The 22108-nt window shown below is 48.8% G+C and overlaps 2 protein-coding genes across 3 annotated transcripts in view; one reads left to right on the top strand and one right to left on the bottom strand.

The window, feature by feature from the left end:
- The window catches only part of Sarnp (SAP domain containing ribonucleoprotein), a 59395-nt gene extending 44630 nt beyond the window's left edge, over positions 1–14765 (top strand). Inside the window, exons 10-11 of one of the 2 annotated variants that reach the window (XM_042263524.2) lie at positions 3650–3739; positions 12369–14765. In XM_042263524.2, the coding sequence (XP_042119458.1) occupies positions 3650–3739; positions 12369–12395 (117 nt within the window). In that variant the 3' untranslated portion in view covers positions 12396–14765. Of the gene's footprint in view, positions 1–3649; positions 3740–7096; positions 7429–12368 lie in introns of those variants that run through there. The other variant, XM_042263523.2, reaches the window with a different exon arrangement.
- On the bottom strand, positions 7246–21978 carry Gdf11 (growth differentiation factor 11). Its single transcript, XM_006987309.4, has 3 exons — positions 21442–21978; positions 16111–16508; positions 7246–15483 (listed from the first exon to the last, which is right to left on the bottom strand). The coding sequence occupies exons 1-3, from the start codon at positions 21887–21889 to the stop codon at positions 15103–15105; spliced, it is 1227 nt and encodes a 408-aa protein (XP_006987371.2). The 5' UTR covers positions 21890–21978; the 3' UTR covers positions 7246–15102.
- Between the last annotated feature and the right edge of the window lie 130 nt (positions 21979–22108).

The raw sequence follows: 22108 nt of genomic DNA, 5'->3' as shown, positions 1-22108 counted from the left end.
GATAGAGTCAGTGCTGCAAGGGCCAAGTCGGGGAGATCGTCAGAACTGTGTTGGTTCACTGGCACGGTGGGTTGCTTTTCCCTGCAGGTTGGCGAGGAGGAGGAGCAGCACTAGAAAAGAGCTGAGGGTTCTGAGTTGGGGAGGGAAAGGCAGCAGGGTATTTGTTGGACTGAGGAAGATATATTTGGGCTTTACCTAAACTCTTAAGTCCTCAGATCTGAATAAAAACGAAGCTCGTATGGAGTCAGATAATTTGTCAGGACCTTTTCCTGGCTCATTCTTCTCTCATCTTTCAGCTTAAAAGGTGAATTCAGACTCTGAATCAAAATAAAAACTACAGAATGGGGTGCCCCCCCACCCCCAACATGGTAGGAGGATCTTGTAGTTCAAGGTCATCCTAAGGTACTTAGGGAGTACAATACCAGCCTAGGCTACACAAGACCTTTTCAAGAAAACCCACTGAGCTGGAGAGGGGCTTCAGTAGGTAAGGACACTTACTTCATGTGCGAACCTCATGATCTGACTCCCAGAACCCATGGAAAATGGAAGAGAACTGATTTTACAAAGGTGACCTCTGACCTCCTCAGGTGTCCCCCATCATATTCACATAATAATAACAATGTAATAATTAAAATACACAAAAAAATGCTGGCTCACCATATTCCAGATGCACATGAGTTTTGTAAGGTACATGGTCCCCAGGTTTGTGCTCGCAATAATGGCCGTTTCACCTCTGGTGTATTGTGTTTTGAGCGTGCTTAGGTGCTCTCTCAGTGTGGAATTGAAAATTGAAAATTTTTTATTCATTTTATTTTATTTATTTATTTAGGTTTGAGGCAGGGTTTCTCTGTGTAGCCCTGGCTGTCCTGAAGTTTACTCTATAGATCAGGCTAACCTCGAACTCAGAGATCCCCCTGCCTCTTCCTTCCAAGCCAAAGGCAATTTCTTGTGTTTCTGTACTTCTCTTGATTATCTTTGGTTTGGCCCCTGGTTTTGGAATACTCAGAGACGTAGTGTGGCCTATGGAATATAAATTCTTGGGATTCAAACAAACAAATAAAAAAATCAAAATTTAAACAAAAAAATCTAACCTAGAAGAACCTCACAGGAATGCAATTCAAAAATGAAAACAAAAGCCTGGTATGGTGGCCTGTGCCTTAGTTTGCAGCAGGGGAATCGCTGAGTGAGAAGGAGCCAGGTCCAAATAGGGAGTTCCAGGAACACAGAGAAACCCGACTCAAGACAAACCAAAAAGCCAGACCTTCTGCTTTCTCCAGTATTGTTTATGAAGAGCCAACATATATTCCTGAGAGGACTTAAATGCAGCGTAGTTATTTATCTGCTTTGTGTTTCCTCTTTTACTGTCTTTTCTATTACACCCAACTAGAGTGTAGATTCACCAGTCATTGAATCTCAGCACACTTCTCCCTACTCAGCTGCAGCCTGGATCTTTAAAAAGCCTTAAGAGAATGACCAGCTCCCACTCACAGTAAGCTGAAGTACTCTCCCCAGTTACTGGGCAGACGTGAACCTCAGCTGCTTGGGAAATACCCAGAGCCTCTCTGTAGACGGCTGTTGTTGTCACCTGTCTTATTTTAAAACTTTTTTGGGTGCTGAAGAAATTGTTCAGCAATCAAGAGCACTGGCTGCATGTCCAGGGGAGTGGTTCAGCCCTGCATGGTGGTTCACAGGCAGCTGTAGCTCTGGTTCAGGGAATCCAACGCCCTCTGCAGAACTCTGGTCACTGGGCATACATGTGATGACAGACACATGCTCAGGGGTTATGTTAGTTATATATTGTCTAGAGTTTTCTGTGACTTACTGGATAGTTCAGGCAAGCCCTTGACTGTCGTAGCAAATTTCTGAAATATAATTCTGGCCCTGTTCTTTCCTTCCTTGCTTGCCATATATATTGGAACTTGTGAGTAGTGGACAACAAGTAGTTCAGATATCTTTACCAACTTATTTTCTGTAGGATCTCCTCAGTGAAATATTTTTCTCTTATCTGCACTGCCAATATTTCTTGAGTAAAGGAATTTGTTTTACGTGTATTTCTTTTAAAATAAAAAAGTTGTTTTATTTAAATGTATGAGTTTGTGTATATATGGAGGCCAAAGGTCAACCTTGGCTGTTATTCAGGTACTGCATGATGTGTGTGTCTGTCTGTCTGACTGACTGTCTCACAGGACAACTTAGAGGAATTGGTTCTCTCCTACCATGTGGGTGTCAAGAATCATTCTCAGATGGTCAGGCTTGCCAGCAAGGGCTTTTATTGGCGAAGCTGTCCAGCTAGCTCCACTGTGTTTTTTGAGGTAGTCTTTCATTGGCCTGGAGCTTGCTGAGTAGCTAGGCTGATGGCCAGTGAGCCCTAGAGATCTGTCTGCCTGTCTCTTTGTTCTCAGTGTTGGGAGGACAGACACACGGTTCCTTATCTGGTTCCTTACATGGTTGCTGGGGATTGAGTTGGTGTTCTTATGCTTATAGAGCAAGCACTTTACTGTGACTCAGCCATGTTAGCCTTTTAGTTTTTAAGACAGAGTCTTGCTGTATAGCTCATACTAGCCTAGAACTCACTGTTAGCCCAGGCTGGCCCTGAACTCACAATCTTACTGAGTCTTTCTCCTAAAAGCTGGTATTGTACTTATCACCATGCCTGAGTATTTCACTGTACTTAGTTGTTGTTTCCCTAAGACAGGGTTTCTCTGTGCTGCATGTCCTAGAACTCACTTTGTAGACCAGGCTGGCCTTGAACTCACTGAGATCTGCCTGCCTCTGTCTTCTGAGTGCTGGGATTAAAGGTGTGCGCCACCATTGCCTGGCTCTACTTAGGAGTTTTGAGGCCCTACTTAACATAAAAGTTTTAGTTATTCTCGGTATAACATGCTATGTGTTAACTGTATTCATCTCTTACTACTATAAGAAAACACTTGAGGCTGAGTAACTTGGTAATGAAACTTGCTTAGTTCACAGTTTTAGAGGCTGAAAGCCCAAACAGCAAGGGTCCCCCATCCCCTGGCTGCCATACATGATGGCAAGAGTGTTGCAGGATGAAAAGATCACATTTCCAAACAGGAAGTCCGAACATGGTGCAGAGGTTAGATTTGTTAGGATAATTTGTTTTCACAAGAATCCACTCGGACTTCTACAAGAACAACCTTAATCCTTTCTGAAGTAATAGTACCCGTGACTTAGCCAAGGCCTTTTAATGCCCACCTTTGAAGATCTCCCATCCCCACTACTGCCACACTAGGTAGTCCCCAGACTCAGAACACGTGAATCCTTGGGGTCATACTGAGCCTAAGCCATAGCACTGGGGTGTTTATTTTTATTTGTTTATTTGTTTATTTATTTATTTATTTATTTATTTATTTGAGTCCTGGCTGTCCTGGAATTTACTCTGTAGACCAGGCTGGCTTCAAACTCACAGAGATTCGCCTGCCTCTACCTCCCAAGTGCTGGGATTAAAGGCATGCGCCACCACTGCCCGGCTGGGTGTTTATTTTCTTATCTGTCTTTCGTATTTATGTGATCTTTGGTTCTTGATATATAAGGTTGACTTGCATATTGTAACTAATAAATTAGTTTTATTCCTATAAACTTTGTAAATTGAGACTAACTTGTTTCACCTGTTGCCTTTACCTGTTGACAGTCTGAGGATGATGAGAAGCTGAAAAAAAGGAAGGAGAGATTTGGGATTGTGACAAATTCAGCTGGAACTGGAACTACTGAGGATACAGAGGTAAACTATATTTAGAATGCTTCCTAGAGCTAATAATACAATCAAACAAACAAAAACCCCACCAGGATTGTGTGCAGACATGCATGCACATGTCCTCACATGTCAAGGCTTCTGTGGAGGTCAGAGGACAACTCTGGGGAGTCCTTCTTGATCTCCAGCTTACTCCAGACTGGCTGGCTGTGCCTGTTCTGGAGATTGAACCCAGGGTGTCCGGCTTGCTTGGCTAACACTCCCACTTGTTTCCCTCATCCTTCTAGAATTTTTTAATTTTTTAATTTTTTTGGTTTTTTTGTTTTTTTCTGAGACAGGGTTTCTTTGTGTAGCTCTGACTGTCCTGAAACTTGCTCTGTAAACTGGGCTGACCTTGAACTCCTGGAGATCTGCCTGCCTCTGCCTCTGCCTCTCTGGGATAAAAGGTGTGGACCACCACCACCCAGCTTTCCTCTGTTTTTTGAGATGGTCTCTCACTGAAACGAGCTCACCAATGGGTTAGGCTGCCTGGTCATTGAGCTCCAGAAATCTGCCTATCTTCCCTCACCCAGTGATGGGCTGTGGGCGTGTGTCTCCCCTCACCCAGTGATGGGTTGTGGGCGTGTGTCTCCCCTCACCCAGTGATGGGCTGTGGGCGTGTGTCTCCCCTCACCCAGTGATGGGCTGTGGGCGTGTGTCTCCCCTCACCCAGTGATGGGCTGTGGGCGTGTGTCTCCCCTCACCCAGTGATGGGCTGTGGGCGTGTGTCTCCCCTCACCCAGTGATGGGCTGTGGGCGTGTGTCTCCCCTCACCCAGTGATGGGCTGTGGGCGTGTGTCTCCCCTCACCCAGTGATGGGCTGTGGGCGTGTGTCTCCCCTCACCCAGTGATGGGCTGTGGGCGTGTGTCTCCCCTCACCCAGTGATGGGCTGTGGGCGTGTGTCTCCCCTCACCCAGTGATGGGCTGTGGGCGTGTGTCTCCCCTCACCCAGTGATGGGCTGTGGGCGTGTGTCTCCCCTCACCCAGTGATGGGCTGTGGGCGTGTGTCTCCCCTCACCCAGTGATGGGTTGTGGGCGTGTGTCTCCCCTCACCCAGTGATGGGCTGTGGGCGTGTGTCTCCCCTCACCCAGTGATGGGCTGTGGGCGTGTGTCTCCCCTCACCCAGTGATGGGCTGTGGGCATGTGTCTTCCCCTCACCCAGTGATGGGCTGTGGGCGTGTGTCTCCCCTCACCCAGTGATGGGTTGTGGGCGTGTGTCTCCCCTCACCCAGTGATGGGTTGTGGGCATGAGCCACTGCCCAGCTTTCATGTGAGTTCTGATGGTTGTTTGTGCAATAAACATTTTACCAACTGAACTATCTTGCTATTCCCTAAAGTTTCTTTATAAATAAGTATATATGCCATGAAAATTATAGATCAAGGGCTGGAGAGATGGCTTAGCAGTTAAGAGCACTTGTTGCTCTTGCACAGGACCTGTGTCTGATCCCCAGCATGTACATAAAATAAATAACACATAAAATAAGTAAGTCTAAAAAAATTATAGTCAAATAAAGTTAGGTTCTTCATTAGGAAAAAACCTAAAGGAATCTGTAGACTTTGTTCCACTAAAATAAAATATTATCTGTAGTAAGTATCTGCTTACTTACTGATTAACAAGATGAGCTTGCTTCAGTTCTGGTAGAATTTTTCCTTCTTACGTGGAAGCTGTTGTTAGGTATTTGACTAAGTGGGTGCGTTGGCTTCTCCGGGTTCAAGAGGTGGTAGGAGCAGTGGCTTTGGTTGGAATCAGTCTGTGAGGAAGGAGTAGCTCTGAAGCTCAGGCAGTTTCTGTGGACCAGAGAGTTTGTGTCATTAGTCCACGTGAGATGGGCTTGGAGTATATTCTGCTTAAAAAACAAAACAACAAACTACATCAAACCTGCAATGTGAACTGATTACAGAAAACTTCCCTGCGTTATGGGGCAGTGGTTGAAAAAAAGATAAAGGACACAAGTGCTTTTTCCTGAGTTACTTACAGCTGGTTTTGTGCCTTCTTTAAGAGATGCATAATATACATAACATTGTACTCACCATATGACCCTGGTAATTAAGAAGTATCTAAAAGTAGCTAGGCTATCAGTTATGTTATTTATGTTATGTTATGCTTAGAGACATAACAGCACCACTTTACAAGATGGAATGTGCTAAAGAATAAATGTTCAGACATGAGGGGAAAGTCTTGGTTGAAAACAAAAACAAGCCAGGCATTGGTGGTCCACCCCTTTAATCCCTGCACTCGGGAGGCAGAGCCAGGTGGATCTCTGTGAGTTCAAGGCCAGCCTGTTCTACAGAGTGAGGTTCAGGACAGAGTCCAAAACTACACAGAGAAAACCTGTCTTAAAAACAATAACAGGCCGGGCGGTGGTGGCGCACACCTTTAATCCCAGCACTCGGGAGGCAGAGGCAGGTGGATCTCTGTGAGTTCGAGGCCAGCCTGGGCTACCAAGTGAGTCCCAGAAAAGGCGCAAAGCTACACAGAGAAACCCTGTCTCGAAAAACCAAAAAAAAAAAAAAAAAAAAACCCACAATAACAACAACAACAAAAACTGGTTGTGTTGGAGCACACTGGTAGGATTTGCTGAACTGCTCTGTGGATAGTACTGTTGAACCCATTCCTCCTGAAATCTCATGTCTCCCCATTCCCTGCCACTCTTTCTTCCCCCATTCTCACTTAATCGTTTTTCCTACCTCTCACTCTGTTTAACCTTTATTTTTGTGTTATGTGTATGGATGCATTTTGCCTTCGTTTCTCACCTTCCTTTTTCTCTAAACCTCCCCACTTCTGGCTAGGTAGCTGGAGGGATTTAGGAACAAAGTCTCTGGCTTGAAGTCAGTGGTTATCTCATGTTGAGGGTTTTTGCTCTTTTGGGGGGCCTGCCACCCAGCTCCCAAATAAATCACACAGAGGTTTATTCTTACTTAAGAATGTCCAGACTTGGCTTGGCTTAGTTTCTCTTACTTCGGTAAATCTTGCTCTTACTCCGTGGCTTGCTGGTTATATAGCTGGGTGGCTGCCCTTGACGTCCTCCCCTTCTCTGGCTCCTTCTCCATTTCTCCTCCCAGATTTCTCCCTCTGTACTCTCTCTACCTCCTGCCCCGCCCGTCCTTTCTTGCTTTGCTAATGGCCACTTCTTCATTAGACCATCAGGTGTGTTAGACAGGCACAGTAACACAGCTTCACAGAGCTAAACAACTGCAACATAAACAGAAGTAACACCCTTACAACATTCTTCTACAGCCGTCTTGGGCCTTTTTGACAGTTAATGTGGTTGGATTAAAGCTGCCAGGAACTTAATCTGCTATTGTCTTACAATCTAATTTTTTTTTTCTTGCTTTTTCATTACAGGCAAAGAAAAGGAAAAGAGCAGAGCGTTTTGGGATTGCATAATGAAAAGTTCATGCTTTCTGCCCCATAGTGGTTTCCGTTTCTCAAATTCTTGGTTTTTTATACACACACACACACACACACACACACACACACACACCAACACCAACACACCAACACACACACACACACACACATACACAGCCATGTGCCTCACAGTGAGGAATCGTGTACCTTGGGTACGTCCTTGAATTCCAGCAGCAGTTTGGTTTAACTGCTACTCTGCATTTAAGGTTGTTATATTTTTGTTTTTAATTATTTTGCTTATTAATAAAAAAAGAAAGAAAAAAGAACATGTGTTTTATTAGGTGCTCCTTTAAATTCCTAGAGCTAGGTTAGGAAAACCACACAGAGAGAGTGTCAGTGGCAGATATTAGGGGGAGTTAACTGTAATGCCTTCATCCCATGGAAAAGAAGATAAGAAAAGATTGAGTCTACCTTTTAAACCTATTTATTATCTTTTTCATACCTACAGATATGCTTTTATTTATTTTTCATGATGAGGCCACGTCACCCAAAGGTTGAAATAGCTGGGTGGTGGTGGTGCATGTCTTTAATCCCAGCGCTCAGGAGGCGGATCTCCGTGAGTTCAAGGCCAACCTGGTCTACAGAGTGAGTTCCAGGACATCTAAGGCTATGCAGAGAAACCCTGCCTTGAAAAAACCAACCAAATAAATAAATAAATAAATAGAGGCTGAGATAATGTGTAGAAAGTGTGGGAGATTTTAGGAAATGTAAAGAATAAGATATAGGACATTGTATGAAGCCTAACTGGATAAAATAGAAGCCATTATGAAAGGGCCCCGTTTCCCAGGATGGTTTGGCCTGGCACTGTCTGATTAGAGCAGAAGTCAGTGTGTGGGACCTTGGTGGTTACCCCTCAAGAAGGTGAGTGGGCTGGCCACTCCTTAAGTAGAAGGATAGAAACCTAAATCAAGACTGGATGTCAGAGACGTTAGGTGTTGTTACCTAGGTTGTTGGGGCATAAGTAGAACACAATGCCTGGTGGTTTTGACCCCATCCCAGTCTGGGGGTCAGACACAGGGCCATGTCTCTGCTGGATAAGCACGTTATGGCTGCACTTTGTAGCCAGGCTCTGTGCTCCTCTGTCCTCTTCTGCTGCAGAGTGCTATTGCAGCTGTGGTGGGAATGTGTCTTGGGTGTCACTAAAATTCATTCTCTTTTCTGAGTCACCTACTTAGCAAAGGCTTGGCTGACTAAGCAGACTGCTTGTTTCTCTACGTTCTGTGTAAATCTGAAACCTGCTACTTTTCGATGTGTTAATATAAGTCCTCTCTTCGTGTCCCCTTTTTTCTCCTGGTTTTTGAGAGAGGTCTCACTGCAGCCTGGAGGCAGCTTTGAATCTGTTGAGCCTTCTTAGTGCTGTGATTACAGGCAAACACCACCACACCTGCTTGGGTTTCTCATTCTAATCTCTGTATTTCTGGATCAATAAATGATTGGTTTGGGAGATTTCTTTGGGAAGGTCATAAAAGTCACTTTACTTGAAAACTTTGCTACCATAATTAAATCTTGTGTTGCTGTGATGTACATCTTTGTCCTTATTTCTATCCAAACCAGCTGGTTTTGTAATTAATAGGAAGCTAACCTCCCTAACACTGCAGTCTTGTGCCGTGCAGCGTGACGTGTGCCTGGGGTGACAGCCCTGCTCGAGGCAGACTCAGGCTGTACCGAGGCTTGTCCCCGGCTCCTAGAAAGGCCTGGAGGACTTCATTGCCATTATTGTGAACTCAGTCTCCTCTGACACTTTGGAAAAACTGAAATCAGGAGGAAAAGCTGATTAAACTTCTATCACCTCATCCAAAACAATGATGTAATTGGGTGAGTTTCTCTTCCAATCATTCTCTTCTGTCCCCCCCCCCCTTTTTACACTAAACTGTAACCTCCAGTTACTATTTTCCTCTCCACAGGGTCTTCATCAGAAAACCAGAGAATGGGTGTTTTGTATTAGGAGACAGAGTATAGGTTCATTAGTATTTATATCCAGAATGAGTATAAATCAATAAATACTGAAGGAATAAAGTAGATGCTGATAATAGAATGTAGCAGTGGGGGTCCTTCGATGTGGTGTTGGTGTGTTTTGAGACAGGATGTGTCTGTGTAACAGCCCTGGCTGTCCTGTAATTCCCTATGTAGACCAGACTGGCTTCAAATTCAAAGAGATTTGCCTGCCTCTGCCTCCTCAGTGTTAATATTAAGTCATTCCTGGTATCGATGTGATTTTTCTGTTTTTGTTGTTGTTGAGACAGCGTTTCTCCATTTAGCCCTGGCTGTCTTGGAACTTGTTCTGTAGACCAGGCTAGCCTTGAACTCAGAGACAGGCGCGCGCGCACGCACGCACGCACGCACGCACGCACGAACACCATTAAGGTGTGAGACTCCACAACCCAGCGCTGATCTTTATCTCTTTATCCTCCATAACCTTGCAGAGACATACTCCACTCAACCTAGGGTTCTCTCTGCTCTTACCCACCCTCATTTTTGAGACAGTGTCTCACTTTGTAGTCCAGGCTGCTTCTGAATTCACAGCATCCTTCAGCATCAGCCTCCTGAATGCTAGGATTATTAATAGTGGTGGGATTATTGCCATGCCTGGCTAAGAGTCTTTGTGGTTTTACTTTTATGTGTGAATGACATAGACATGTGTTCATATAGGTAGGTATGTGTGCCTGTTGAAGCTGGTAGTCCACATCAGGTTTCTCACCATTTGATTTATTGAGACAAGGCCCCTTACTGAATCTGGAACTCATTGATTTAGCTAAGCTGGCCAGCCAATAATTTGCAAGGATCTACTGTCTCTAACCTCCATTTTTGGAGTTATAGACAAATGCTACTGGACCTGGCTTTTTATGTGGGAAGTAGGAGTCCAAACTCAGAGATCTGTCTGGCTTTGCCTCCCGAGTGCTGGGATTAAAGGTGTGCACCACCTTTTTTTCTCTCTCTCTCTTTTTTTGTTTTGTTTTTTTTGAGACGATTTCTCTGTGTAGCTTTGGAGCCTGTCCTGGAACTCACTCTGTAGCCCAGACTGGCCTCGAACTCACAGAGATCCTCCTGCCTCTGCCTCCTGAGTGCTGGGATTAAAGGCATGTGCCACCACCACCCAGCTCTTTTTTTCTCTATTAACCCTTTTTGTTCCATTTCTCTAGCTGTTCATACAATGGTCAGAAGATTCTCTTAACTTCTAAGCCTGAACGTCCTCTTCTGTGTCCTTTAGTCATTCCACACAATGAGCGAGAGTAGATCAGAATGCCTATGTTTTTACTAATTTAGTCTTTAAAACCCAAGTCCATTTTGTTTGGCTAGACAGACAACTGGGTTTGGGACCCAAGCACCGTTCTTCATCTCCCAGTCTCTGTGGTTGATAATTGACATTCCCCAGGAGTTCCTGAGGGATCTGTGCTAGCCACAGTGAGGGCTGGCTCCTTTAGCTGTAAAGTTGTACCTTTTGATGGTTCTGCCATCTCTGAGAACTGCTGGAGGTAAAAGGCCAGAAACTTTAGGGGTGACGGCTATAGGAAGGAAGGTATAAGAGCAATATTTCTTGAGTCTTTGAGACATGTTAGTCTGACATAAGAAACAGGGAGGAGGAAATTCAGATAGTTGAGACAAGATGACTTTTTTCCCTTTGGCTTTTCAATACAGGGTTTCTCTATACGTAGAGACCTTGGCTGTCCTGGAACTCACTCTGTAGACCAGGATGACCAAGAACTCAGAGATCCACCTACCTCTGCCTTCAAGTGCTGGGATTAAAGGTGTGTGCTACCCTACCTGGCTAGGATATTTTTTTTTTCTTTCTTTTTTTTTTTTTTTTGGAGACAGCGTTTGTGTAGCCTTGGCTATCCTAGAACTGGCTCTGTAGACCAGGTTGGTCTCAGACTCTCGGATAAGTTTTTCTTAACTGCTCTCTCATACAAGGCCCCTGATAGACAGTGGCACTTATTTTGTTTATTAATCCCTCCAAAACCCAATGTCCTTTTTCTTGTTTTCTTCTTGAGGCAAGTCTCTTACAGCCCTGGCTGGCCTCAAATGGGCTATGGAGCAAGCTGAGGGTGACCTTGGATTTCTGGGTCTTCCTGCTTCTCCCTCTGTAGGGCTTGGATTACATGCCTGTGCCAGTCAATGTGCCTTGTTTTATGTGGTCCTGGGCAGGAACTCCATATTCACTAGGCAAGCACTCTGTCAGCCATGCTACATCCCATCCCTGAGCTCACGAGTTTTTCTCTTGGAAGACATTGGGAAAGGTTCTGTACCCTGCAACCCTTTGGATCCAAAGTGTTCTTCAACTTTCTCACTTTGTGTTGTCCCTAAATTCAGTTCGCCGCCTCTCCTATCATTTGAAAACAGATTAGAACATACTGTTGTGTGTTAACTGCCTGGGTCCATTCCTTGTTCTACCTTACTGCTTAACTGCTCGTGAATGTTTGCAAACTACTGTGAGGGTTGCAGTGAGAATAAATGACGTTATCATGCACTCAAGTACACATCCCTAATTAGTTTACATAGTAGTTTCTGTGAGTATTAATCCTGAAATTTACCCAAGTAAAACTGAGATCTGGGATAAGTGGGAACCCACTCCCCCTCCCCACAAGCAGGTTCCAGCTAGAGGATGGGGGTCAGGTGGTGAGTGGAGTAATCTGGCCTTTGTGTGTGTGAATGCACCTGTTTATGCAGTCTGGCTTCTTTTGGGGTGGGGGCAGGTGGGTGAGACTGAGAAGAGGCCCAGGCATTGCCCCTTTAATCTAGCTCATTGGCAGGAAAGCTTTGATGGAATTAATGGGACAGAGAAAGCCAAGTGGTTCAGTGAATCCTGGGACTCAAGCAAGATTACTTTGCTACCCCTGGCTCTGGTGCCTTATGAATTGTGCTGTAGGCATGTGGGAGTTTTTATAGTGGATTCAGCGTTTGAAACACTTAGCTACAATGGGGAGCTGCCAGTTGATTTTGGTAATACTACTGACTCTTCAGTCCTCTCTCCTTCCCAGCCTCTGTCCATCCTCCATCGTGTGTCCCAGTCAGCATTCCCCATACCCTTAGTGTTTCCTTTCTTGCTCCATGGTCCTCATCTTCTTAGTCCTCTTTTTCTTAAAAAGGTTCTTTAAATCTTAGGTGCTTTAGTTCTTAGTCTCCCGGTGTAAACGTGACCCTCAATTAGGGAGAAGAGCTCACCACTGAATTCTAAACTCTTTGACTGCTTTTATTTTTCTTTTTTCAGGTTCAAGTGCTGGATTGTGTCATGTGACAGTCCCAAAACTCAGAGCACCCTATGGCCATCTTTGCCCTCTGTCACATAACTTGAAAACTGCCTGATGGCCTTTTTGTAATGGTTCCTTCCTGGAAACCTTGGTTTCAGTGGAGAAGTCCTTTCCTGGCATTCCAGTGCCCCTGTCAGCCCCTGTCCTCAGACACCCTAACAAACAAAGGCCATCACACACGATGTAACAGATACACAAGTAAAGAATTACACTAATAACGATACTCTCAGAGGAGACTGGCCAGTCCACGAAGGTAAGGTGTGAGAAGTGCCAGGTCCCACTCAACTGCTAGGCCATGTCCTCAAGCCTCTTAGGGGATAGAAAAGACCAGGAAACTGAGGCTTAACTCAGGTTTGTATTCATAAGAGAACCCCTTCCCCCTGGAAAGGTATTTACTTGGTGGTAATAAAGAGGCAATATTTGAAGTTTAATGCCCCAGCTCTCTCAACTGTAGAGAAGTTTACCTGATAACTAATTATCCAACCCTTACCTTTTCCAAGATCAAGAAGCATTTGACCTTGGAGGAAAGCATCTTCTGCTTTTCTATTCCTCTCCTCCACCAAGGAAGTGTGGTTTAGTGTTGATGGACAAACGTGTCTTGTTCTTTAAGATGGGGTAGATAAAGAGGACGAAGAACAGGCCCAGAGAGGAGAGGCTTGGGACTAACAGCTGCTACATGGGAAGTGAGTTGAAAGGCTTAACCCTTGTCCATCCTCATAGGAGACATCTTATCTCCTTTTCTCACTATGAGAATAGGAGTTAGGTGCCAAGGATAGTCACATACCTTTGTCCTTTCTATGGTCTGGCCCAAGGGAGAGAAACAATACGCTCTTAGGAAGCACAGACCTTCCTGGCCAGGCTTCATTCAGTTCAGTTCTTTTTCTACCATGATGGCCGGCGCGACACGTGACATTTTGCTGTAATCTCCCCTCTCCCCCCATCCTCTTAAGACTTGTCTGGAGCCAAGAGGCCACTGGTGAGGTATGGTTAGGGTGTGGAGATTTTCAGCTCCTTGGCTTCAGGCATTGTCCAGCTGAGAGGCAGAGGGTGCTTGTGCTCTGAAGCCCGTGACTCCTTTAAGCCTCACATTGTGGTGCCCTGGTTATCTAGTCCCACAGCGAGAGGTATTTTATGTCCATAAAGTGCCCGTGGTAAGTGCTCAGAATTCATCTCTTGGCTGTGGCGGGTGCTGCTGTTTCTCATTCCGTCAAGGGGAAGAAACTGAGGCACAGTGAGTCCAGAGGAGGGTGGGTCAGGATTGTGGGAGGAATGAGTGGGCCCAGTTAGTGACTTGAAGTGGCAGCTAATTGCTTGCCTGCTTCCTAAGCCTTCCAAACCAAGGCTTCTCCATCCTCCCATCCTCTGCTGTAACTGGCCTTGTCACATGCCTATACTGTCCCCTCCCTGCTTTCAGGACTGCTATATTCCAAAAATAAAAGATAAAATTATAGACACTCTGCTCCCTTGTTCTCCCTTCTCCCACCCTGAGCTTTGGGGTAGGGGGACTAAAATGTCCCCCCTTCAGAATCCCTTCCACCTTGGTCTGCTGGCTGTATTCCCTAGCCTAGAGCAGTGATTTGGATTCAAATGCCCTGTAACCTTCAGCCTCTTGACTATTTTCTTGACCCTTAACCCTTCCCAGACCTGGGGGACTCTGGGATTTCTACTTTTTACTGACCTGAAGATAGAGGCTGAGAGCAGGAGCATCCCACAGGCTCTTTGGTCTCTTGGCTGAGGGGGGTTTGGGGTAAGCAGGCTGTACCCCCTGGCTAAATAATACCACGAATAAGGTAGGCCTGAGGGGTAGTTTAGTAGCTCTCATAGATCCTGGATGTTGAACCCCCCCCCCCCAGCTCTTAAGTCTGAACTTTCTGTTTCCATGACCACTCAGCTCAACCCATTTGGCTCAAGAAGGTTGGTTAGGGTGATATGGGTTAGAAGCTCCCACGTGTCAGCCCTCCTGCCCTGTACCCCCACTCCCAACCCTGTAGGCGGAAAACAAGTGCTTAAGTGGGTTGGTGCTGGGGAGAGCAGGGTTTGGGGAGTTGGACCAGTGGGCCAGTGGGCCGGGTCCCCGTTCCAGTAAAGCCAAATACCAAAACAATGAAACGTCACAATAAATAAATAAATAAAAATTCCCAGGTCCTCCTCTGCCCCATCCTCATCCACCTCTGACGACTGCTGGAAGGAGAGAAGGAAGAAGCTAAGAATGGACTTTTGATTTACTCCTACTGAGTTGTCGGGAACTCCCCAAACTATACCAAGCCTCGGGCCTTGCTGGTAGAAAGGAGGCTTGGGGCAGGGCTTTCATTGTACTCCCGTCTCCGTCTCTGCTCTGTCTCTGTCTAGTCTCAGTCTGTAGCCTCTACTCCTTTGCCTTCTCAGCGCTGCTCTGTTTGTTCTGTCTCCATCCTTCGTCTTCTCTCTCTGTCTCTACATCTCTGTCTTCTTGCCAAACCTTCTCACCTGCAAATCTCAGATACATTCCACCCTGACTGCCCTTCTTCCTCCCAACCCCTCACCCTCCATCCCCACCTGCCTCCCTCTGTTGTATTGCACACTGCTTGGTCAGGGAACAAGGTGTGATGTTCACGGGAAGAGGTGGAGGGCGCTCTAGGGCTTGGGGGAATGGGGACCAGGGCCGGGGTTCTTGGGGTAGGGTTTATGAGGGAGGCATCCACTGTAGCCCACACCTTAGGAGCAGCCACAGCGATCCACCACCATGCCAGGGATCTTGCCGTAGATAATCTGCTGCTTGTCATTGAAGTAGAGCATGTTGATTGGGGACATCTTGGTAGGGGTGCAGCAGGGCCCAGCAGAGCCTCTTGGGTTGGCCTGTTGCACCAAGTGGGTGTGTGGATACTTTTGCATGAACATGTACTCGCACTGGCCGGAGCAGTAGTTGGCCTTGTAGCGCTTAGGTGCAATGATCCAGTCCCAGCCAAAAGCCTCAAAGTCCACCGTGAGAGGGTATCGGCAGCAGCGGGACTCACTGGAGTGTTCATCGCAGTCCAGGCCTAGGTTCCGCCGGGACCTTTTTGTGTTCTCTAGGACTCGAAGCTCCATGAAAGGATGCTGAGGGTCAGGGAGAGGGGAGAGAGATGTGACATAGCCCTGAAGAGTTTCTCTTACTCTCCTACCTGCATCTCAAGAGCATCAGGTCAGAAACCATTGGCATCTCCGCCGGTTCACTGCTCCCACCCACAGACCGACCCACTTCCCGCCATCCAGCTAGCTCTGCTGCTCACTTGGCTTCATTCTCCCTTTCCTGGCAGTGTGACCTCATCAGTTCCTTGGCCCAGGGCCTCATCAAGGGCCAGGTTGTTTAGTTTTGATTTGAGATGGGATCTCACATAGCTCAGGCCGGCCTCCAATTTGCTATGTAGCAGAAAATAGTCTAGCACTCCTGATCCCGTCTCTGGTCTCCTAGTGCTAGGATTAGATAACACCACGCCCAGACAAGGGTCAGTTCTGTGTTCCCACGGGTCTCCCACTAACTGACACCTTCACCCCAATCCAGTTTCAGTTTTCAGCTGTTACCTGGCTTAAATCCCTGAAAAGTGATAGTTTGCCACCCCACCTTCACCTCCTCTGGAATTAGTTCCTGGCCCCAACCTCCACATTCCTGACTTTTTTTTTTCTAACCCCTATCTCCTGGGGACAGGTTACACATATCCACCACCACTTCAGGCCCCTGCTCACCAGCCCCTCAGCTCCTGGCCCAAGGGAAGTGACGGCCAGGTCCGTGCCGCTGGGGTCGAAGGCGTTGATCTCGATGCCCCAATTGCTCTGCGGCTGGCGGAACCAGCTGTGCAGCACTTGCTTGAAGTCGATGCTCTGCCAGTGGCCGGAACGCGAGTGCAGCTCAATCTTGAGTGACCGGATGCGGATGTGCCGCCGGCCTCCACCCCCTCCCCCTGCCGTCCCTTCCCCAGTTAGGGGTTTCAGTCGCAAGATCTGCAGGTAGACTGTGGCTGGGCGGGGCACAGGCCGAAGGTACACCCACAGCTGGGCCTTGAGGACCTTTGTGAACATCACCTTGGGGCTGAAGTGGAAATGGCAACAGAGAGGGCTGCCATCTGTCTGCACTGCGGGGTCCGCTGATGGGAGAGAAGGGGCACAGCGTCAGCAAAGGGTGTTTGCGGAGCCCTGGGTGGCGTTAGCAGATTCTTCTCAGCCTGTTTCCAGTTCTTCTTCACCCTTCTGTGTCTTGTTGTCTACTGTGTCTCTGGTACCTAAAATCATCTCATCTCTAGGATGATGAATTTGTTAGGCCTTACTGATCAATGCCCTTTCCCGATACCATCTCTCCTCACACAGGATCTGACCAGCTAAGGTCGTTACTGAGCCTCTGAAGCCTTCTCTGCCTCCAGCCTCTTCTGGATCTTTATTGTGCGTCCTAGAAGCCGTAACTCTCACTGTACCTGCTGTCCTCAAGTTACTCTGCCCCATCACTGCCCGGGTCTGTCTAATGTGCAGGTGGAGCCTGGCAGCCCCTCCCCCCCAAAAGAAAGGGGGCATCAGAGGAAATAGCCCAGGGTTCAAAGAGATGGAGTGTGGGCTGAATTTATAAAGTGAACCAGAATTCAGATCTAGGCTCTTCTTCCCAACAGCACATGGTACAGAACGGAACTGCCAACCATTTCCTGTGTTTCTGACTTCCGTTCGTCTCTCCACTGCTGCTCCCTCACTGCCAGCAGAGATACTCATCTCAGCTTTTGAGAGGAGGAAAAACTACGGAGTGTCCTACCTGCCCAGAGCATCAGAAATAATGCTTAACACACCAAGTCAACTATAAGCAGCCATCTTTCTACCCGAGCTCCCCTTGTCTGCTCAGTCCAGCGCCTCTAAATCTACAAAGGTTCCGTGTCCCCACTTTACATTTTGGCCCTTTTCCCTTGTTACCAAGGATGGCTCTTCCTTTTTTTTTTTTTTCCTCTCGTTGTTGTTGTTTTCAAGACATGGTTTCTCTTTGTAGTTTTGGTGTCTGTCCTGGAACTCACTCTGTAGCCCAGGCTGGCCTAGAACTCACAGAGATCCTCCTGCCTCTGCCTCCCGAGTGCTGGGCGTGCACCACCACCGCCCGGCTAGGTCTCACTATATCCCTTTCCTTCTATTCCAGCTCCTCCCAGTTTTCCTTCAACTCTTTTCAGTCTTTGTTGTTTTAAGGCAGCTTTGTTTTGTGTCCTTGGCTTCTCTGGAACTAAGTGGCCCATGCTGGCCTCAGCTAGCAGCAATCTTCCTGTACCATGATGCCTAGCTCTTCCTGACCTCCTAAGTGTGCTAGAGATGCCCTAGGTCATGTGTCCTTTGGACAGGTATGCCGTTCTCACTGTAGATAGGAAGAATGGAAGGAGGTTTTTCCAGAGACATGGAAGTATGGTGACGTCCAGGCCCTTGCCTGTCTGTCACACCCAGCATTACCACCTGCATAATCTGTTGTCTCTGGCTAGCTCCCTATCACCCCAGGAGGAGGATTCTCCAAATGGGGTGAGGGAGAAAGTACTCAATGACTATATACTCAGAACATGACACACCATGTCCTGCAGCATCTTTCCTTTTGTTCTTCCAAGATCCCAGTGTTCTGATATTCTCTCTTAAAGTAGCGTAGGGATAAGGAGATTAGGAGGATAGTTTGGGTCAGGAAAGATACTGATGAGATCAGAGTCCAAAGGCATATCACGTCTAATTGGAGCATAGATTATTTGTGCGTGCGTGCGTGCGTGCGTGTGTGCGTGCGTGCGTGCGTGCGTGCGTGTGTGCGTGCGTGTGTAGCAAACCTAGGTCCTCACACCTGCTAGGCAAGCACTCTACCCCTGAGCTACATTCCCGGTCTCTATTTTGAGACAGAGTTGCCCAGGCTGGCTTTGAACTCTGTACTTCAGGCAGGCTTTGAACTTCAGAAATTCCTGCCTCAATCTCCTGAGTAGCTGGGATTACATGCAGGTACCACCAGGTCCAGCTAGAATCATCTGTTTCTTGCCATTAGGTTCTTATCTCTCTGGAGGTTTATACTTGTCTGGAGACTGTCTTGTCATCATTGTAGTTTCCGTGGGTCCCGTAATGTCAAGCAGTAAATTATGTTGAATGGCAGGTTCTTCCTAGACTCTTCTCTGGCAGCAACCAAAGTAAGTTTACCCATTGCCTGGCTTGTTGCCCACTATCTAACCTTACTGACCATACTTCCCAGTGTGATTAAATAGTGTGGAAAATAATAGCTTATTAAGATTCTATAATGAATAAGTGTTCATTTTATAAACTAAGCAGCCCACTTAAAGCTGAGACAAGGCAATAGGATACCCTCTTAAGTCTGGTTCCTTTGGACAAGGGTTCCTCTCTTTCCGACCACAGGGAATCCACATATATGTCTCTGTGTGTGTGCAGGCAGTGTTCCTAAGGAACAAGATGTGGGGAAGAAGCTGGAGAGGATCGGGTAAGAAGGAAGAAGGCAGGTTAGAGGAGAGCAGCAGAGGAACCGAGTAAGAGAGGAAATGTTTGGGAAGTGGGAGGCTGGGTGGGCAGGGGTTAAGAGGGCAAGGGTAGGAGAGTCAGACCTCCTGGGGTAGAGATGGTGAGGTGCAGAAGGAACAAAGGAGCAGGTAAAGCCACAGAGGAGAGGACTGGAGAGTCCCCAACACCCATTTAGGCCCAGCTCTGGTGGGGAGGGGAAGGGGCCACATCTGTGTTGGATTGATTTGGTTGGTGGCAGGCGGCAGGTCAGGTTTAGTAGGCGGTGCTGATGGGGGAGAGAGGTCACTGCACTATTTTCAGCCAAGGCCCAACCCCCTCTCTGCCTACAGCCTCCACCCCACCACACACCCTCTCCCTACGCAGGCTGGATGGCCCAGGGGCAGGAGGTTGGGCGAGAGGGCAGGGGCCTCTTAGTGAGCACGGGAGACAAACTGAGGGGCTGGGCTTGGCTCCCAGAAGAGCAGGGGGCTGGGTTCCCAGGGATGCAGGCTAGGGTGGGAGACTGAGAGGCTAGAGGGAACTAGGGCAGGCAGAACAGCCTAGGCAAGGTGGGGGCTGGGGTCCGGGGTTGGCTGGGGGAGGGGAGGCAGGGGGAGGGGAGCAGAGGCCATCTCTGCTGACAAACACCTCCCCCGATTAGCAGAGCACAAGTCTCTTATTAAAGCGGGTCCCTGGGGATTAGACTATAAAAGTCTCTTTTTCCTTTTCCCCTCTCTCTCTCCCTCCCCTCCCCTCAGCTCCCCCTCCCTCTCTTAAGGTCGCAGCTAGATTCTTAAAGGGGAAGTACAATACCTGGTTTGAAACCCAGTTCCTGGATTACCTAAAGTCTGGAGCGGTACTAAAAGGGAAGTTGGGGTGAGACCCCAGCCTCGGCTACTGGTGCACTCCCACCCCGGGGCTCACCTCCACTGCCCAGTCCTGGCGTCCAGTCCCTTCACTTCCTGCTGCTCCCACTACCAGAGTTAATTCCGGGCTCCAGCCTTTTGGTTAAGGGATGCTAGGGATAGTGAAGGGCAATGGGAAACCCGCAGCTAGGTCACTCACCCTGGAAATACACTCTTTACACCACACAGACCAGAACACGGAAATTTCAGGTCATTCATAATTTCTCTACAACTGTTTTCTGGATAGAATCCTTTCCCCATCCCTGCCTTTAGCAATCTCAGACTGACCATGGTTTCCAAAAGTAGAAGTATTAAGAACAAGGGAGACCGAGAACCCAAGATCAGATCTCCATGCCTACACACACACACACACACACACACACAGAGAGAGAGAGAGAGAGAGAGAGAGAGAGAGAGAGAGAGAGAGAGAGAGAGAGAGAGAGAGAGTTTCCTGGTTCTTAGAGTTTTTCTTTACGAGCCTGACTAAGTTGGAGTTGAATTCTGCAGAAACTGGGTGGCAGTGCCAGGCACTCAACCTTCCAGATGCACACCTGGGTTCCTGTACCTCTACCATCGGGGGTGGGCTACTAGGATTTCCCGCAGCCCCCAGCTTTTTATGACCCATCTGCCAATAAACCAGTCTCTCCCCCCCCTTCTGTTCAGAGTCATAAAAACCAAAGGAGGGGGCTTGCCAAACCACTAGGGAATCGAGAAAGCCTGGTTCCCTGGAGTTGGGGACGGACACACACACACACACACACACACACACACACACACACACACACACACACACAGAGTCAGTGGGGGAGGGGAGGAGGGAGTCACCTGACCCTAGGGAGAGCAGGCAGTGGGGGTGGTAGTATTGGCCTGGATTTTCCAGGCCATAAAATTTCAAAGCAGCTCATGTCTATTAGAGTGTTCATCCTCCGTTTGGCCAGGGGCTCGGATGCCTGGGTTCTCCCATCCCCCACCCCCCATCTAGTTCTTTCTCCCTGGGTCTTCTCTGGCTCCAGCTGTGGGTAGGACAGGGAACACGGGACAGAACACTAAGGTGGGAGTAACCAAATGATACTCAATAAGTCGCAAGCGAAGTGGAGTGGAGTTGCTTGAACTCTTTCTGTACAAGAAGGAAAAGCTCTTCAAGCTCCTAGGGGATGCCCAGTGCGAGCGAGATCAGGTGCAGAGAGGAAAGGTGTCAGTCAGAGGGACACCGGGTCTGGGTCCTATGCCTGTGCGGTTAGAGGAACCTCAGTTCTCCGCAGCCTGGTGGGCGCCTCACGGAGCACTAGGCAGGAGTTGGAGCTGGTGCCAAAGCAATGGGCAGATGGCACTGCGGCCCAGCTGGGACTGACTGCACGAGTCACGGAATCTCCCCGCCTAGCGCTGCAAGGAGAGGCACTGCTGGGTGCCAGTTTCTGGACTACTTCAACTTGAATCTTTTTCCGCACAAGGGGTGGGAAGCACTATCTCACAACCTGCCCGGTTTGGCCGCCCTCCCCCCAACGTGCCACCCCCCTCCCCAACGGGGCGTGCACTCAGCTCCGCTGCCCATCTTCACTGCTCGGAAAAAGTTGTGTGGAGTGGCCAGGCTCCCCAATCCGTCAAGTTTTTGCAGAAAGGGCTTCCGGGTCCTTCCCGAGACTGGACCGCACCGCGCGCACACCCGCAGCCCACTTACTCTCCTGGGCCATGCTTATGACCGTCTCCGTGGTAGCGTGGTACTCGTCCTCTTCCAAGAAGTCCTCGGGCTGCAGCGCGTCGCCTTGGAAGTCGTGCAGATCCAGGATCTGCTGCAGCGGCGGCGCCTTCGGCAGCAGCTGCTTCACCACCTCCCGGCTGATGTTGGGCGCCTCCTTGAGCCGCAGTTTGCTCAGGATCTGCGACTTGATGCTCTCCAGGCGCAGCTCGCGGCTGTGCTGCCGCCACAAGCAGACGGGGCAGCCGTCCGGCTCCGGCGCTGCGGACGCGGCCGGCCCGCTCGAGCGCTCCCCCCCGACCCCGGCCGCCGCCGCCGCCGCCGCTGCCGCCGCCGCCGCCGCCGCGGGGCCCTCGGCCGCCTCCCCCCGGGGCCGCAGCTCCAGGGCGAGGAGCAGGAAGCCCAGCAGCAGCGGGGCCGCGAGCACCATGCTGCAGGGGAGGGGAGGAGGAGGACTGGGGGGCGGGGACGCCGGAGTCCCGCGGGGAGGGGGCGGAGGGAAGAGGGAGGAGGAGGAGGAGGAGGGGGTCCGGGCGGCGCGGGATTGGGGGCTGCCCGGCCGAGGGGGGGCCGGGGGCCGGGGGCGGCGGGCGCACGGGCGGGGCGGGCGGGCGGGCGGCCGGGGCGGGCGGCTGGGGGGGCCCGAGCC

Source organism: Peromyscus maniculatus, chromosome 18 (assembly GCF_049852395.1).
Source record: "Peromyscus maniculatus bairdii isolate BWxNUB_F1_BW_parent chromosome 18, HU_Pman_BW_mat_3.1, whole genome shotgun sequence".
NCBI classification, from domain to species: domain Eukaryota; kingdom Metazoa; phylum Chordata; class Mammalia; order Rodentia; family Cricetidae; genus Peromyscus; species Peromyscus maniculatus.
The sequence above is the reverse complement of the archived record's forward strand: the minus strand, read 5'-3'. Positions and strand labels throughout refer to the sequence as shown.